At 40.9% G+C, this 19,707-nt stretch overlaps 2 protein-coding genes across 3 annotated transcripts; both read right to left on the bottom strand.

Moving 5' to 3' along the window:
* Window positions 1–52: 52 nt before the first annotated feature.
* Window positions 53–9,730, bottom strand: cipcb (CLOCK-interacting pacemaker b). The gene is given in 5 exon segments (XM_078274392.1): window positions 53–3,705; window positions 3,707–3,952; window positions 5,608–5,792; window positions 5,883–6,044; window positions 9,368–9,730. Coding segments are annotated over 4 exon segments (1,203 nt in total). The 5' UTR covers window positions 5,992–6,044; window positions 9,368–9,730; the 3' UTR covers window positions 53–3,042.
* Window positions 9,731–11,118: 1,388 nt separating this feature from the next.
* On the bottom strand, window positions 11,119–17,790 carry pgfa (placental growth factor a). Of its 2 annotated transcripts, none has more exons than XM_078274603.1 (7): window positions 17,625–17,790; window positions 15,035–15,068; window positions 14,760–14,956; window positions 14,564–14,640; window positions 14,436–14,465; window positions 14,292–14,357; window positions 11,119–11,280 (listed from the first exon to the last, which is right to left on the bottom strand). In XM_078274603.1, the coding sequence occupies exons 1-7, from the start codon at window positions 17,688–17,690 to the stop codon at window positions 11,244–11,246; spliced, it is 507 nt and encodes a 168-aa protein (XP_078130729.1). In that variant the 5' UTR covers window positions 17,691–17,790; the 3' UTR covers window positions 11,119–11,243. The 2 variants fall into 2 exon arrangements, with proteins under 2 accessions (XP_078130729.1, XP_078130728.1); XM_078274602.1 differs by having other exon boundaries at window positions 14,292–14,360; window positions 17,625–17,789.
* Window positions 17,791–19,707: the final 1,917 nt, after the last annotated feature.

Below are 19,707 nucleotides of genomic sequence, written 5' to 3'. Positions count from 1 at the left end.
GAAGCAGTACTATTCATTTGGCCAAATATCGCTGTAAAAATGAGACATAAAATCATACCCAACAAACAAGGTTTATTTGGAATAACATTTATTACACAAGCAATGAGCCTCAAACTAAAAATGTACAAAAATAAACCCAAAGCATGTTACATCAAACCCTTTCTCAAAAAACAAAAGAAAAAGAAAAAAATACTAACATCTGATGCTGTTCGGTTTTCACACTTTTAAGAGATGCATGTCATGGCATCAAAACATTTCAGTTGTTTCTACAACTTTTTTTTAAATCACATTTGGGAAACATACATCATTACTGTAGCACACAAACCATTTAGGTTACTTCATAAATGATTTGTGGGTCTTCCGGAAGATCTGCTGGATTAAAAACTCATACATTGAGCTTTTATTTATGTATTGGTAATGTAGAAAAGTCTATAATGTCAACATCTTGTTGCTAGAAACTTAACTGTGTCTGTGCAAAAAGAGCCAGTTTGGCTGCTCTTATTAGCTTGAACCACATCCATTTTAGTGGGAAGACACAAAATACTTGGAACAGGTCAGGAAAACTAAAATGTTCCAAAATGGAACTTTTTTTAAGACATTTGGAGGGTTTTGTGGTCAGCTACCACAATAACCATAGTAGTGTTTAGAGGGGAGATACTGAGCCAGTCAACCACAAAAAGATTGTACAGTGCATCTGGGGCAGACAGTGGAACTGGTGCACTGCAGAGTAAGATGACCTCAAATTTCTTCAGTGCAACGTCAAACTATGAGCCAGAGGGCAGAGTGTTTAGACAGCATTGTTTTCCAGTAGGACAGTGACCCTAAACATGCAATCAAATCTGGTTTGGGAGACTAAAACGTAATGGTTAATTTACAGTGGCTATTGTTGAAACACATTGCATCACCTGCTACTGTGTCCTTTTCTGTCAAAATGTCCACTGATTCTGTCTGACGAAGGCATAACTGTTGACATATCAGTCCATTTACACACTAAAAGCTTGAAAGTTAATCAATGTGCTCCTGTCCTTCCAAATAAAAGCTGAGATATGAAACAATGTAAATGCATGGTTGTCCTTTAAGAATAGTATTCATACACTGGTAGTGGCTTATGATGCCTCACAATGCAATTCAAGTCATTTAAAAAGACATGCAGTCTGCCTCAAAGGAGCTACCATAGCTGCCGTTAGATTCTGCCCAGAAAATGCTTCAGAGCTGCTCTCAGATTATTTTAGTGCAAATGCAAAGTTCTGTGACATACATTGGGATGGATATTAAGGCCATAACTTATAATTATACAAAAAGTTTATATTAAGCATCACAAAACTCCACAACTGTTCCTAATTTGGACGATGCAATAGTTACATAATGAATATTTCACACAGGTGAAAACAGACAGGAACTTAAAACAGAAAAAGTCTGCACTTCAGTTAAGACAATAATGCCACATTAAATTACATCCACGAGTACATAGAAAAACACACAAAAACAAAATGATGGAACTCGTACACAAGTAACTAATGAATATGGTTGAACTATAGGAAGCAGCCTTTACACTGGGATGTTTTTGGGAACATACCAAAATGGCTGTTCAGAGCTTTACTTCCAGCTAGTTTGCACTGTATTACATCTTCCGTCAACATGAAAGGAAAGCTGAAATTAAAACAGTCAACGCTGCGTTCTAAATCTTTGTCATCATGTTTAAAAATGAAGCAGGAACTAAAAATAAAAAACTGTAGGCACGTTTGTCTATTTACAAAATGCTGACTGGCAAAAGGCCCTGGACACATTCTATATGACATAAGCCTGTTATAATCATCGATTTTACATTATTGTAACAGCTGCATGAAATAATTTAGACAAACTGGATGTCTGTTAAGCTTTACACATCAGTATCAATGATCATTAATGATGAGTATCAACACACAGCTTAGAGGACTACCATGAATGATGCAAAACTGTTGAAACCTAATTAAATAAAAGCAATGAGCAGTATGCTGATGTCTTTCAGTTTTAGATGAGGACACCTCGTCATGCACGGTTAAAAGTTGAAATATCCAGTCTTTGGGTTGAAATACATTTTTCAGATTCCGAGCCTGTATTGTGCTTTTAGTTTAAAAAAATGTTTTGTATATGTTCACCGCTTCATGCAGTGGATCCAAATCTTTCAGGGTCTTGATTGCCAATGAGCAAAAGATTTCTGTGCACAGAGAGGCAGCTCCAGTGGAATAGATCTAGTCAGGCTCAGTATGGCAGAACAGGGAGCTCCGGTTTTGGCCTTTCGTTTGTCTGTAGGTCCCTAACACACCAAGCCACAGCTGGTGACTGCGCAGCACTTAAAAGCGTGTGAATGACCACCGCACACAGTTTTTGCAGTGTGTTCTTCACTAATGGCACTAGGCTGTTTGGATGATTACGCTTGTTGAATCATTGACAAAGGCAATTAGAGAGAGGGCTGAGTGACCAAATCTATGATTTCAATGATTTAGTGTGGTTTCATCCTGTTTTCACCTCAATTTTTTTTATTTTAACACAAGATACCACTGGCAGATAACCACAGGGTACAAAGTGTCCTTTGAAACTTTTTAAAAAGGGGCTCTACTGATTTTCTCAATTCACAATCTGAGCATTATGAATGCTGAGCTATTTTCACAAATGCTGTGGCAAAGAAATGTAGTGTAGTTTGCTTCTCTTTCCACGATGTTTCCTAGATTACAAAATACTGACTAAACTATTACCTTTCACACAGGTGCAGAACATATGTGTGCACATTTGGCGGACAACTGGCCACCAGATAGCCTTACGAGGAGTTCCAAGTGCTACTTTTAGAAGACATGAGGCAATGAAAAGTCTTTGAGGTCGGCTTGGTGCGTCAGGGCCCTGAGGCAGCCAAAATGTAGGCCACAGCTCAGATTCTGGGGGTGGGGGGGGTGTATTGTGGAGCACATTATTTTCAGTCCATCTGTCTGTATTTCCCCCCCCCTTCCTTTCCCCAGCTCAGTCTAAAGGATTACTGCCTAGCACTAGTCTAGGTCTAATCTGCCTTTAGGTCTGAGCAGCTCTCTCTCTCTCTCTCTGTCTGTCTTCCTCCTGAAGGCTGGCCTGCAGCCTAACACAGATGCTGGTGTCACCACTACACAGAGCCTGAAGGAAGAGGTCTGTGTGTTCTTTTAGGCAGTCTAGGTCGCTCTGAGTGCGCCGGTTCTGCCTGAGGAGCTCCTTGGTGCGGAGTGCGATGTGCAGCAGGCCAGATTGGCTAAGGATGTTATAAGTGTTGCAGAAGCGCTTCCGCTTTGTATCAGCATCACTCTCACCGTGGTTACATTCTCCTGATGAGCTGTTCTCCTGGGTGACCGTCGGTGCAGGAGGGCCAGTGGTGTGAATAACAGACAGAGAGGTGGAAAACTCTGCCTGGCTGACAGCTGATGAAGGCCTCTCCCTGGCAGGACTGCTGCTGGCACTGGTTTCTGTTGTGGGCAGAGAGAGTCGGCTCTGGAGCAGAGGAGACGTGGTGCTGGGGGAAGCAGGAAGACTAGGAGTGGTTGAACCAGAGTTCCTAGCACCACCACACAGCTTTCTCTTCTGCTTCTCTCGCTGACAGCGTTCCCGGTGGTTGGAGGTCAAACTGCTACCCCTCTTTGACCCTGAAGAAGAGGAGGAGTAAGAAGAAGAAGAAGAAGAAGAAGAAGAAGAAGATGCTGGAGGAGGCAGTTCCTCTCCCTGAGGAACTGGAGCTGTCTCCAGGATGTGGAGCAATCTTGGGGTAGGATTTCAGTATTGGAAGATACTTCTTAGTACGTCTATGTCTAGAGGGGGCCTCTTTGGAGGCAAGGGAAGCTTGACGAGAGACCACAGGCTGAAGGAAGACCACCTGAGGCTGCTGGACCACAGGCTGGACCACCTCCACTGTGGGACTAAACCCCCAGGTCTTCAGAGCAGGAGGATTATCTGTAGGCTGCAAAAACAATAAAGTCAAAATTAGGAGCATTTAAAAATAGGCAGGTCCCACAAGCACCTGCCTATTTTACAGCATTTATTTCCCATTGTTTGTTTGAGACACAATAAAGAAATATATCGTTTTAAAGTTATCATTTAGTCTATGCAATGATAAATACTGACAATCACCCATTTCCACATACAGTAGCAGAGATTCCTGCTAAGACCGATTCTTTTTTGCGGCCAATGAACCCATAAACTTTGTGCACACATTTGGCTGTTGTACTTCAGCAATAACTCCAATTGCCAATGTTTATAAGAATTCTAATAATTTCTAACAATCAGTTGTTCTCAGATAGCTAATCCTCCTTTCAGGGACTGACATGATGCTTATCTACTGATCTACTGACCCATTCACCAATCACGAGAGAGCTGTCACATCATCCTCTGGTTATTACCATTAGAAGAGACTTTAGTCTGCTGTGGAGTTCCCTACACTTTACCATAACCAAAACCATAGAATTACTATTAATTAATTGTGTGTGATTACATAATCACCAGATAAAGTTTGGCTTTTTACTTCTCTTCACATCTGTGTCTTGCTCATTCTCTCTTGGTAACCCTTTCCATTTCTCTCTCGTCTCTAGTAGGGGTGTTGAAATTAATCATTTTTACGATGCATCGCGATGCAGTGACAGACCATAATTGATTATTAATAGCCTACTGATGTTGCTTGTTGATTTTCCGTTTGCAGCATTTTTTTTTTGTCATTCGTGCTAAACATGGCGGAGGGCCGAATGCAAGAGCGAGGCATTATCGCTGACTAACCAACAGAATAGACCACAAACATTGTTTAAAAACGGTGGGGCAGCAAAGCCAAAGGATTAAAAGAAAAGGATAGCAGAGACATTGTACTTCAGAAAAAAACGTACCGACTATATAACGTTAGACTTTTTTCCCAAAAGTCGGCTCGCTAGCAAAGAGCCTGGCGACGGCGGGGAATATTTATAACGTTACCGTTAGTTACTAGCGAAGAGGACAATAAACGAGCAGCCACTAACTTACTAGTTCAACTGCCCCACCGTCATCTCCACTTCAGCTCATAGATGTGTTATCGTCAGCCTGACACATCACAGCAGAGACCACGGTACTTGTTTAGCAGCCCCACAATCTATTACTGTTTACCCATCTATTTCAACCATACTTTTAGCTGACTATTAGGGCTGCAGCTATCGATTATTTTAGTAATCGAGTATTCTACCGATTATTCCATCAATTAATCGGATAAGAAATACTTTTGTTTTATTGAAGAGCAATAATATACAATAGCTTGGGTTTAATTTTCGGAAAAAGCATCATTTTTATTGCCTACATAGAGGTTCCCGCAGCACTTTGCAGTTAAGGCGGCCGCCTAAGCAAGACACGCCTGCCGCCTTAACTACGTCGTCAAAAAAAAAGAAGCTTATCTGTCCTCTCTGCATATTGACAGAGCGGAGCTCCGACACACACACGCACGCACGAGCAGAGGTGCGGGCAAACTACGTCGGCAATAAAACGTTTTTTTAATCACTGCCTGAAGTTAAGAGACCGAGGGCTGAAACCTGAGTGGAAGCAGATAATTCATCCACACAGAATGTTATATAGTTATGGTTTTGCTGTGTAGCCGCAGCGTACCTGCTTGAGGAGGACGTTGTTCATGATGATCATGGGAGAAAGACTCGAGTAGGAGCCTCCCACCACAGCCAGCTGGGAGGACTGGGGCCCCGATCCAGAAGCCTGCGCTCCCTGCTGTACAACATGACGGGGTGAATCCTCAGAGTCGGTGTTGTCCATTGTGCTCATGTGCTCCGAGCATGCATCTATGGACCAGGGAGATGTGTAACTGGGATTCAATTAAGTGATACCTCATAATCTAAGCACATAAAACTGTGGCGAGAGCAAGGTCGAACCTGAGAAGCCGGAGTCTCTCTCTGAATCAGCCTGGGAGACGCCAGACTTCATGATGCGTGGTCTGTTTGCTGCCCTTGAGTGACTCTCAGCCTTCCTCTTGGTGCTCATCTTCTTTCCTGCTGTTCTGACAATGTCCTTGGCTTGACAAGCTCTCACAGCAACTACACCAGTAATGACAAAATAGAGTTGTGTACTTATGTAAATAAACACAAAAAGCTCTGCATTTAAGCTACAGTGGGTAGTATGCAAAAAATACAATAATTTGAAGTATAGTGCAATCTCTTCCTGCAGCTCTCCCTCTCCCCTCTTTGTCAGGGCAAATCATTGGCCCAACAGCCAATAGGAACGCTATCTCTCTCTGAAATGACCTTTGATTGACCAAAGTCTTCCATGTATGAGGAAGAAAGAAGACATTTGATTAAAAACCTCAAAGATAAAAGTACAGTGTGACCAAATATATATTCTACAAGAAACTTAGGAAATGAGTGTTATTGATCGTCATTTCAGTATCTTAAATTAATATGATTGAGAAGATATGACTTTAGTTGTATTTATTTTTAAAGTGACTGACTATATAACTTTTTAATGTTTCTGAAGCTGAAGACATTTTTCATCTGATGATCCTAAATGTCCTGTAACAACAAACGAGACTAACAGTGAAAAGAAAGCTGTTTTTATATAGTTTTTAGTAAAGCCTCTGTCGGGCTCCGTTTTTCCCGCGAAGTCACAGAATGATTCGCGGCAGGTAGATGGCGCTACAGTCACATTCTGATGGGTCACAGATTTCTTAGTAACACCGGAAAAGCCTGTGTTAGTATCCAGCCAGGTAAAGGGTAGCAGGATATTTCTTTATATAGGCCTAATTGTATTTTAATTTTAGAAATTATCTGTTATAGTTATGGCTGATACTGGGGCAGGACCATCACAGAAAAAAAAAAGAAATTAAAAAGGTGCTCTAAGCGATGTCACGCGTTTTTTAGGCTACACCATTTTTTGTCACATACAGCCAACATCTCCTCACCATCCGCTAACTGCCTGTCTCCTGAACACACTGTAAAAAAACGCGGTCTCTGTTAGACAGCCCAGGCTCCACACACGCGAACAAAAACAAACTGCGCCAACCTACACCACCAAACATAAACAGTGTTCCAGCCAATAACAGACAAGAATGATTTGGGGGTGGGGGTTGGGGGGTTAGTGCGCGGAAGGGAGGAGGAGGAGAGCTAGCCTCCGTTTTGTTTGACAATACTTCAAACGTCAACAAGAAGTGACATCACCCAACATTGCTTAGAGCACCTTTAAACAAAGAACTAAAAAGCTAAAAAGGGAAAGACGATGGACTAAAACACGAGTCAACTTCGGTCGGGCTTTTAACAGATGGACACAATTACGGGTTTGTAAATGATGTAAAACCCACCCCAAATTGGCCCTCCGGTATGTAATATTTCTATTTCATTCATAAAATAACTTTACAATGCGCAATGTGGTTGTACAGCCAAAATTCAATTACGTCCCCCTTCCATTTATCACGGACATGTTATTCCTTTTAGTGTGGCGGCTACCAGCTAGCAGGGCAAGCTAGCTACCAGCAGGATCGAGACAGGGACCAGGGTAGGTGAATTTAAACACTGTCTGAGTTGAAAACGCATCTTGTTGATACATAAGGGCCCTGTTCATGTGGCACAGACATATTAGTTGCATTTTGTGTCTGTTAAGAGGCACAAAGGCACTCTAAAACTTGCCCCGACAACTGCCGTTTTAACTCAGGGGACGCTTGTACATGTAGCTGCAGCTTCTCCGTGTTACCTGCACTGATTCGGGTCGGGGTTTTTTTCTATCGAAAGTTCTCGCGTAGCTATAGTGATCAAGATTAACGTAAAAACAAAAAAAATTGGCAGGAATTCTCCTTTAATTTTGTACATATTAGCTAGCTAGATATTCTAATCCACACCAATTGGTGGTGGACATCACCAAATAGTTGTTTGCCAACCGCCAATAAACCTCAAAGAAGAGAGTCTCCTCTGACCACAATCAAAGCCCGTCTACGGAAAGCCGTTCCACTCCCTATTCAGCCCCATTGTACAGAATTTGGTTGCAGTTCCACCAGAGTTCCACTGGGGGTGATCGCGGTCCAGTGCTAAATGAATGGGACTCTATGGAGCTAGACGGCTACATTTGTCTCTTTCGCCTGATTGTCGTTGAGGAATCTCAGATTTGATTGTAGTTTTTGCAAGTTCAACATGGATTATAGGTCAAAAGTTGAATGAACGAGTACTTGTGTCCTTTCGATTTCTTACAGGTTGAGTCGTTGTTGCCCATAACGCGCTAGCATTCTGCTAATGAATGCTGATTGGTCAGTGAAGGACTGATTACGTTTGGAGATCCCGCTTAACGGCATCCAAAGCAGAACCAGAATGTCAGAGTAAATATTTCGGCGTGGTCTTTAAAACATTAGCAAACCTCTTTCTAGCACGTGTATTAACAGGGAGAGCCTAACCTGTCAGCTGTGTTGTCGATGCCTCGAGAGAACAAAGGAAGCAACTCAGAGCTTGCCGTAAAGCAGTATCTCTGGCCGTATATGTGTATGACATCATTGACATTTTAAAAGGCTTTTTAGAACAAAGAAGCGACAGTAGTGTGTATTTTCTTAGCCTCCCCTTTTGAATGCAACATTCAAATTACTAGACAAAAAATTATATCCTGAGAAAAGTGGATTTTGAGGGGTATAGCTCCATAGAGTCCCATTCATTCTGCACTGGCCTGTGAGCGCCCTCTATATGGAACTCTGGTGGAACTGCAACCAGTTCAGAAGCCGGAAGTAATGAGAGAGTGGAACTTTTTCCCTTATTAGAAATTCTTTGCCACAATACATCAGAAAGAATCTTTGACTAGCTACATCCATATGCCCCATGGATGTAAAGTTAAAGCAATGAGGAGCTCTAGAAGTCTAGTTTTCTCTCAGACCACTTGAATTACAATATACTTACAGATTATTATACATTTTTTTGGCTTAAAGGTTTTTTTGCCTAACGACTCAAAAAATAGGTGCCTTCCACAAACATTTATATTACCTTCCCGAAGTTCTCTAGCTAGTTTTGTACTATCAACGCAACTAAATAAAAACACCAAAGTCATAACGTCAGCTGTCTTACTCAAAATATGTTAGCGTAGTACTAGTTAACGTTAGCTAAAATATAAAAAATAAATAATAATAAAGTTACTGACGTTTGCTACATTTTGTTATTATTGGGATAATATAACGTTAACGTTATAGTCTAACGTTACCACAAACGTTAATTTGTATGACATGGAAAGGTAGCTAGCTAGCTAGTTAATTGGAATAACGTTAAAACATTTGGTATATGACGGCCCAACTTAACAAGGCTAACTTAACGGTTACATACGAGGCTAACGTTAGAGCGTTAACCGATAACGTTAACTACAAACCTCACAACATGAAACACAAAAGAATATGCATAGCTACTTTGTTCTTGGCGCTGGTCCACCGCGGCTGACTTCAAAGCTGAGGGATTCGATCTTGCAACAGGGTCGAGGTGTCTGCGACTTCTTTCCTCGGTGTGGTCGCTGCTGATGCTGCTCACTTCCAGCTAACGTTGCGTTAACTTAGAACTCGGTGTTCCACGTTACAATACACGAGACACACATCCCCTCCCCTGTCCGTTCGGTCACATGCGGAGCACGGTGGCAGCGACCGTTGACATTAACCGTTGTAGCGTCAAAATGAAAAGTAGCCTACCGACGGCCCGCGTGGGTTTACTCGCCTTCCTGGCCAGCGAAAAATACAAGGGACAGTATTAGTGTTACTCTGCCATATTTGGTCGTTAAGGGCGTGGCTTGTCTGGAGTATTGGACATCACGTCACGGTCACATTCTTTAGGTTGCTACGCCCGCCCACCTAGTAGACTTCCAGGCCTCTGATTGGCCAACGCAGCCAGCAGTAGGAAAACGTGACCGCTGCTAAATGTGTTGTGTTTTAAGGAGGACATTGTGTTCGCTGTGCACTTAGGTGTACAGTGCAGTGTAATCTCAGGGAATCCAGTGACGTGAGGTTTGGAGCGTAATGTACTGCTGTATTACATAAGAGCCTGGTTGTCTTAGCTAGCTTACCTAAGCGAGCAGGTCTTCTCTGGGCATGTTTGAAAAAGTAAACAAAATGCTGTTAGTGCCCCTCACCAAAATGTTTTCACATGCATTCATGCTGCTCTTTACTACATTAACTGTGCAGCTCGTTTCCATGCTTGCAATGACAAAATGGAAGGTTTCTAATGAAAGTGCCTACATGCCTAGGAAGACAAGAAATAAATGCTACTAAACAGTAAAAGCAGCACAATAGGCCTTTCATTAACTGCAAGAGAATGTTTCCACAAAGTAGGGTTACAAAATTGTCCAAAAAACTGAAAACATTAGGCTACATTAGCTGGTGATACTCATTTGAACTCTATAAAGCCAACTATACCTATAAAGGGTTCTGTCTGTGATTTAGTCATATCATTTAATGATTGCTGACTTTTTGTCACTAGCGAGCCTGATCCTCCTCTTATGTGAAAAACCAATGTAGGAAGCTTTGTTAAATTCAACTGCACCTCTATCATCTCATGTCTCTGAAAGGCTGTGAATGCAATACAAATCAGTAGTTAACGGTATGTACTTTGTTAACAGTCAGAGAAAGCCCTCTCAGTGTCCAAACATGTTACACATTCTATGGTTTACAAAATGCATCACAGAGGCCCCTTGTATTTGAACTGCATTTTATTTAATAAACTCATAAACACATTATGTCCCATAATTAGTAAATAACACTTTATAGAAAGTCACATATATGATGTCTTTTTCAGTTTCACAACAATTATAACAGGAGTCACTCTGCTAAATTACAATGAACATGAGTCATGGAGAAGGTTTCTGGCCTCTCTGTGAACGCCATTAATCTAAATGTTAATCAGTGAACACTTGAGGGTTGATCCTTCTCTGGCAACTGATACATTTACAGCATTCCACCCATTAGGAATCTGTTGTATCCTGTCTATATATATATATATATATATATATTTTTTTTTTTTTTAATCCACAAAAAAAAAGAAAAGAAAACTGACACTGATTATGGTCTGTTAAAAACAGCGTTAGAGGCAAAGGAGTTTGCAGATATGGTTGTTTGCTTTGATAATTAATCAAAAAAGAAAAGAATTTCATGGACAAGGTAGGATATCTGATGGATGCACTGAATGAGGAAAGATTTATTGACAGAAGGTTAGTAATCCAAGTTGATCAATTCACAGATGAGCTGTTATTTGCCACTCCAAAGTCACTCCTCCAAATTAAACTATGGACACAGTCGTGAATCAGTGAAGATTTATTTTGTTTTGAGGGAACTGGCACCTGAAAAGACAAAAAATAAACAATTAAAGACATTCAAATTGGTACTATGGTATGTCTATGAAATACATCTGTGCCCAAGTTTGACTTTACCAAATGTCGTTTGAATTTCAAATCTTCGAACCCAGCAAGCAGCAGAGCGTTTGGTGTTAATTAACTACATTATTTATGATATGCTATTCCGTTCTGCTAGTCTTATTGCTGGATTTGCCCTCCATCAACAGAATTGCGACAAAATTGGGATAATTGGTTGTTAAATATCATTATTATGCTCTCAGTGGGACATCATGCCAAGGGGAAATTATTCAAATGCATCATTCAATCAGATCAAAACATTGGAGAACAAACAAAAATGACCTGTTTTTTTTTTTAGCTCTTAAGCTCTTACATAACATTTCTAAGCAGAAACCATACAAAACTACAAAATCTTGGTTTCCATAATACTCCCCTTTTTAAGCAGAGATGTATTCATTGAATCTGGCTTGAGGCTCCATTAACCTCTTTTTATCTTTTATATAGATGTTTTTGGGTTGAATGCTATCTACATTGTGAGTTAAGTCTCAACTATTTCCAAATTGCAAGTGTACTCAGGTTATTATGAGACCCACTAATGTACTAAAATGCAATCTCAGAACTACAAATCACCACTTAAATGATCAGTTTGACACTTACATGGATGGATACAGAACAGGCCTATAGGACACAGGCCCAGGGGCCTAAGAAGTGACATCTCTCATTGCAGATTGAAAAGGCAAAATGTCCTTCTGAACAACCAAAGTAAATACCCTAAAACACACGTGTCAAATTCAAGGCCCGCGGACCAAATCCGGCTCCTTGCTAATTTTGATCCGGCCCCTATATACATTTAGGTTCACAATACATTTTGGTCAAATACTTTTTGTCACTTTTCACGTTTTGTTCGACATTTTTGACACTTTTTCCAAACGTTTTTGGCACTTTCTTTGTCATTTTTGTCGACCAAACTGTAAGTGAGAAGACTATATGAAACATGCAATAGTACAGTCAAAGATATTTGACTTTTCCCATGACATAAAAGCAATAAACTATATGTCTGGCCCTTGATGTGATTCTCATTTTCTAGTGTGGCCCTTAGGGAAGTTGAGTTTGACACCCCTGCCCTAAAACAATCACTTTGGGGTCGTCACAAGAATGAAGCCATTATGAAACCATCAAAGGGAATGTTTATTCCTTAAGGTTTAATGTTGGAAGTTTCCAGTTCAGTTTATGTTCAGTATTGGCACAATTGGGGACCCTCTGAATGGAAGGAATTAAAAACTCTGCAACTGTGTGGTCTCTTGACCACTAAAGATGGGGTGGAAGGGTTATGCTAAGCTATGGTTTACAAAAGGAATGGTAGCCAAGAAAAGTCCTGGTGTAGAATTAGCATTGTGCTTGACCTAGTCTATATCCACAACGTTCCACTTCCGGGATTGCTTTGGTGCTGCCGAAAATTCTGCAGGTTGTCACTCTTTTCGACCGATTGTCCGTTACCTTACGCTCTCTAGAGCCAGTGTTTGGTTTGTTCGTTCCAACATGGCGGACTCCGTGGAAGAGGACTTGCTCCGTACGTAGATATAAACGGCTCATTCTAAGGTAACGAAAACCCAACTATTTACTTATTTTCAGGTGATTATATACTAATGAAAATATAGGTATTGATATTATATTCCATTCCTGCCAATAGATCACCCTAAATCCTACACACTAGACCTTTAAGATAGACTTAAAGAAATGTGAACCTATCTGGCAATCTAGTACCGCACTTCTATAAAGTTTGGCAACTTGTGAGAGTAAGGTTAAAGACACAATGCGACAAATTGATTTTCAGTACTTTGTGTGACCCTACAGTCCCAAGGACCCTACGATTCCTATGTCATCTTACATGGAACCCGTGGAGTGGCCCCTTTAACAGAACCACTTTGTAACACTCTACAAACCTGGTGGCAGCTTCAAAGTGATTCTTTATGGCAATGCCTTCATTGTGCACTACTTCAAGATTGGTTACGTAAAAATGTCTATTGTCCAATAAAAAAGAAAGAAAGCGGAGGAGGCACAGAGAGTTTACCTATGACACATGCTGCCTTTTTGACCTTTACAGTTTTTGAAAAGAGTGAGCACACATTTTCACATGTGCACAAGGTAGATTTGGCTGCTTTTTGAATTGATCCCTTGGTCAATACACATTGTGCCTGCTGCTGACAAGAATGTGACATTAAAAATATATGAACAAACTGGGGTGATTAGGAGGTTTACTGCTATATAAAGTCCCACCACCAATCTTAAACAATTATGTATTTTCTTCTTCCTTTTTGTTATTTTTCCTGGTATGTGAATATGATTTTCTGAATCAACCTTTACAGTGGCAGTCCTTAGTTGGCACAGCCTTGGATTATTCTGCTACAAATTGCTCTGTGGCCTTACACAGAAGCAAACTCATCATAAATGACAGGTGAATTAACAGGCCTGCCAAAGAGAAGACCAACACAGTAGATCAGGGGTGTCAAACTCAACTTCCCTAAGGGCCACACTAGAAAATGAGAATCACATCAAGGGCCAGACATATAGTTTATTGCTTTTATGTCATGGGAAAAGTCAAATATCTTTGACTGTATTATTGCATGTTTCATATAGTCTTCTCACTTACAGTTTGGTCGACAAAAATGACGAAGAAAATGCCAAAAACGTTTGGAAAAAGTGTCAAAAATGTCGAAAAAAACATGAAAAGTGACAAAAAGTATTTAAGCCAAAATGTATTGTGAACCTAAATGTATATAGGGGCCAGATCAAAATTAGCAAAGGGCCGGATTTGGCCTGTGGGCCTTGAGTTTGACACGTGTGCAGTAGATAGTATATTGTGATATTGTTTAATCTCATCTGTCCTTGGTAGTCTGACAGTGTAGAGGAAACAGTGATGAATGTAGCCATAAATGTCCAAACATAATGAAACTCTGTCTGTGTGTGTGCGTGCCACAGGAGGGCAATGCATCTCTTACTTTCCACAGCCGTTTGCCGTCTTCTTGTGTTTCCTTCTCCGAGGTCTGTTCCTGACAGACTCACTGCTGCTGTGGAAAAAGGGTCAAGTGCAGTGAATTCACTGATGTGTTTAAGCCCGATAGATAAAATGTTCATCGACTGACCTTTTGTCATTCAGAAGTTTCTGACGGGCTCTAAAACAGGAAGAAACAAAAACACCAACAACTGGCAACTGTGCTATAAAAATCTCAATTTGCATCTGGTGTTTATTAGAAAGAATTTAAGCCAGTACCTGCATTCACATGTCTGATGCTCCACAAATGTGAGTTCCACGTGGTGCATAGATATCATGGGATGAATCCTCATCACCTTAGAAACAAAAGAAATGCCATGAGGGCCATATATTTAAGATAACCAGGAAGTGCATTTTTAACATCTCCCTTTGGGTATTTCTGATAAATCATGTCTGATTAGAGATCTTGCTACACCTGCAGAGTGATGTTGCGTTCAAGGGTAGCCTGGCACTCCAGGTTCTCATCCCCACAGCAACCAGAGCAGCGGGAAAGTGGGACACAAGCAGGCATGTAGATGTACTCCACTTCTCCAGGGTACTCCTGCTCAACATCCACTAACTGCTCCATGGGGCGACACACGCTCTTTGCCCACACTTCCTGGAACGCCATTACTACAAGACAAGTTGACTTTTTAGTATTCAAATCATTTGCCAGAGGTGGAAATGCCTATTCAGTGGGACAGCCCTTACCTCTTGAGTGGCCTTTTTCTGGAGGGTGTGAAATCTGCAAAATGCATAAAAAGAATGATACAGAACCTGCAGACAATCAGGAAACTGATCCAAGTGAGAAATGAGCATGATCTAAAATAAACGGTTTCAGTAGCAGTGGGTTCGTTGTTCAGTTGCAGATCGCCCTCTTGTGGCAGAGAAAAAGGAGTGCACACACAATGATCCAGTGCAAACAATGATGCAGCATGGTTTCAGGAGCATACCACTGACTGTGCTGCTGTTAAAGCAGTAAAATGAGTCAGCCAACGACAAAAAGCGCTCTTTATTTCTCAATCTCATGTAACACTAGAAGGCTTATTATCACAAGAAGCAAAAACCTTCGAAGAATGCAAAGAATAACAGCAAAGAATAGTTGCTGCCTTTACTCGAGGGAGTTTTACACACACAATAATCACGGTTAAAACAAAGGCAGAACTGAAAAGTGTCATGACACAGCTTGAATTTTTCTAAGTTCTCACAACGGCAATGTTCCGGATTTTTTAACGCCGAAACACAAGTGCAAAGTTGATCTTGGCTCTCTTTTTCTTTTTAGTATCAACAATCTCTTTCTGACTCCTCACCTCTCCTCTCTCCTGCTTCCCTCTCACTCTGTGAACATCGATGGGAACATTGTTTTCTAAATGTCACACGCAGGGGAATGCTTCGTAGCTGAGACAACAGTGGGTTTTTACTGTGGGCTTTTTTTCTTCTGTTCGTTGTAAGTGAGTTGTGCCAAAGAGTCTGTATTGCTTCATCCAACAATAGAACCAGATGCATTACAACAGCTGTAATTAGCATAAAACATGCATAAACATTTCAGTGTGCTTGAAGTTGCTCAATGTTGGACATGATGAGCTAATAAATAAAACGGTTGGTTTGTTAAAAAAAAAAAAAGTAAGACCAATATTTTCTTTTCCCTTCTCTCATTTTTCATTCTTACCCTCTAATTTTGTAACTTACATAACGCTTCCAAACAAATACATAGTGGTTAGTATTAAATTGAAAAGATTTGCAAACACATGATTTGGACACTTTTTGGAAACTACATAGAACAACCAGTTGGGAAACAGATGTTGTAATTTTCCCAGTTATTAATGTGGTGGTCATTTTTTATTTGTTTTTAAACGGCAACCTACAAATTGGACGATTTCAATACCTCAAATTCGAGATGCTTTTTGTGCAAGTTCTGGAGGCTAAATCCGTATTTGAATATATGAATTAGTGCTTGTGAACAGTAATCATAGCCAACAGCACATCAAAAAGAAATGGCTGGGGATTCCAGCTCCATTATTTTTGTGTGTAAAAACAAAGATGACAAAGGGTGACAAAGATGTTGTCAGGTTGTCACACTCTTCTTTAATGGTTTTATCACTGACATTGTGCCCAACATGCCAGCCATTCATGTTATATTACAAACCATGGATCTTTTTTACATGAATTCTAAATTCTAAACCGTTGCATTTAAAGTGTCACAGTGAAAGTTATTTCCAGTTTTAACACTATTACTAAGATTTTCACTCATTATCAGTTGCTGTGTCTCTTCAAACATCCATAATATACATAGGAGGCTTAGGGCCACATGGTAAAACGTGTATTTGAGTTCTGAGTTTAAAGTCAGAATTCTGAGAAAATAGTCAGAATTCTCACAAATCTGACTTTAAACTCAAAATTCTGACCTTAAACTCAGAACTCAAATAAATTTTTCACATGTGGCCCTAATCATCTTCCGTAATAATATTATGAGAGCCACCTTTATAGATTTTTAGCTTGCTACTCAATACCCATTTCTAATCTCCCCACATAAACTGCAACAGATATTCACTGTGCAGTCAGCTCCCTGCTGGGTTATACTGAATGTATCTGTCTCGCCATGGGGTCAGATGTTGCACCGAGAACCAACCAGAAGAGAAGTGGAGGACTACACCCTCATCACAAGCAGGATCTGGAGCTACAGAGTCTCCAAACCACAACAACTGGCTCATGTCAGGCAGCATGAGCTCTCAGGTACATTATGTAGCTGTGCACCTCTCTATCTCAACCTAGATCAGTAACATGCAGCAGCTGCTGCATCTGAGGCTGGTATCTGTGCACATGACTGGAAACATGGCCATTCCCGAACCCCTAAATGCAGATGTTATCTTCATGGTGGCGCACACAGCCAGTCAAAATACAGATAATGTGTAAAAAGACTGGACAAGTGTGGAACAGATGTGTTCTCTCACAGTGAAAAAAGTGTGACTCCGACTCTGTTAGCTTCACTGTTCCACGTGAGGTGCTAACAGGAGTCCCATTTGGAGTCAAGGAGAAAAGGCAGCCTTCTCCTAAAAACAGAAAACCTTAATGTTGTCTTTAACGTGCAAAACACCACGGGATAAATTGAATTTCAAATTAATTTTCACTTTGATTAATAATAAATATGAAATAGTTCACTAATAAATGGCAGAACCGTTTCCAAAACACCAGAAACTTAGACAATTACAATTTCCAATCTTAACAAGAAAATAAACGCTTGCTTTTAGCTAACATGGCAAAAAAAAAAAAAAAAGGCATGCTTTGAAATTGTTTGAATTACCTGCGCAGGTACCAGCTGCAGCAGAAGAACCGATAAGAGGTGCGGGATTCCGATGAAACTTTGCATAGTGGCAACGACAAGTTACCTCCCCTCGTCTCCGGTCGCTCAGTAAGAACTGAAACGTTTAAAATAGCAGCGTCGGTCTTTTGATTGGCGCGCTGTCCCGCTGTGCGCGAGCTGGGATGGAGAGCGCGCGCCAAACCATTGAACACATACAGCTGATTATCAAAAATGGAAAGGGAAGCAAAGATGAGTTTCCACAGTCTCTCTCTCTCTCTCTCACACACACACACACACACACACACACACACACACACACACACACACACACACACACACACACACACACACACACACACACACACGCAGATTTATTTATGTCCAGGAGTCAAGCATATTAGGACATGCATATGAGGTAATAAGGGTAACACAGTAACTTTTCACTGCATTACCGCACAACGACAATGTAACACTGAGTAAATCGAGTGCAGTTAACTGAGATGTGATTGCAAACTCTGCTAATTGATTTGCATATTATTGTCTTTATATTATGGTTTTTTTCTTGATGTGTTGAGAAAATGATCCTACGTCTTAAGCTTAATAAATAATTGAAAAACAATAGGATTATCTAAAGAAAAAAAAAAAAGAACTGTCACAAAGCTGAAAACATGGCTCATGTTCGTTTTGGACATACATACATTCACAGGACGGCAACATGTACACAGAAATGAATAAAAACCAATGGTTGCCAGAAGCGGTCGAAAAAAAAAAAGACTTCAAAAAAATCTAAAACTGTATAGTATAATATGTGTGGAAAAAAAAACATTGTATACAAGTATAAGCTAAAACACACAAACACAGTCATTTTATGTCGCCTCGTTCTTTTGTGGCCTGATTATGATGACATAATGTCTGCCGAGGTCAGACCACAGTATGAGGAGCTCCTTGTATCTCGATGCTAACTGCCAAAACACAACAACTCTGGATCTACTTCTAAACCTGGTTCAAACACAGCGGACCTGAGGGTTATCATTGATGCTGCAAGAACAAGCAAAATGTCTCAGATATACCTCCCTTCATTTCTGATTTTGGCATGTGTATTTATGCACAGTCATGTGTTTACTGCAGATACTGCAACATGTCTGTTATCAACAGTTTATGTCTGGTACTAATGCTATAAACAACTGCTGTGTAAACGTAGCCTTCCTGTTACACAACACCTGGCTTCTCGTGGTACAATGAATGCTGATTCCTGACTATGTTCACTTCCCAACCTGACTTACAGGTGCAGTGATAGCAGCCATATCACGATTCCCGTTTGCTCGTTCTGCAGGGCGCGAATGACAAGCACAGAGGTGCCTCAACATTTACTAGGACTAGGCTCAGGTGTGCTTTCACAGCCAGTGTGATTTACGGGATAATTGGGCTGCTGTGTTTTGAAAAACAGCCTCTGTGGAAGAGATAACCAAGATGGATGATGCCTCTCCTCTCACATTCACCTCTCACTCCTTGCAATACTCCTGGCGTCATAGCAAAAACAAAAGACAAAAAAAAAAGTTCAAGAAGAGTGTGTACACAAATCTATCAGAGTGATATCTTAATGCAGTGCAGAATACATATATAATAATCATTTAAAAACCCACCATGAACAATGTGGGAACATCCTGAGCGTGTTAACTGCTTTTGAACTTTTCTGGTCTTCCGATGAGCGGTTCGCCAACACTCCTTAAAGGCAGGGCTCAACCACTCACTACCGGGGGTTTCCCCTTCCTGCTCAGACTCCCAGTCTGATAGCCAGAGGTCAGACGGACAGCTGCTGCTTCCTGTCTCTGGGAACCACACTGATGCTCCGGTCCCAGTCTCCATGGAGGGAGGATGGGGTTTCCCTCAGCTGGAGCTTGGAGCAGCAGCAGCAGCAGGTGGGACTTTATAGCTCTATACCTCCAGATATGGGCAAGGCTGTGCTTGTCTTTAGCTAGATGGTCAGGAAAGGATCATCATGGTAACTACAAACATTGGCCTGCATCCACAGGTAGGAGGTCTGCACTCTTTCTGCTTCAAAGCTTATAATATCAACTATCAT

This window comes from Sander vitreus, chromosome 18 (assembly GCF_031162955.1).
Source record: "Sander vitreus isolate 19-12246 chromosome 18, sanVit1, whole genome shotgun sequence".
Classification (NCBI taxonomy): Eukaryota; Metazoa; Chordata; class Actinopteri; order Perciformes; family Percidae; genus Sander; species Sander vitreus.
Note: the sequence above shows the minus strand (reverse complement) of the source record. Positions and strands in the feature narration are given on the sequence as shown.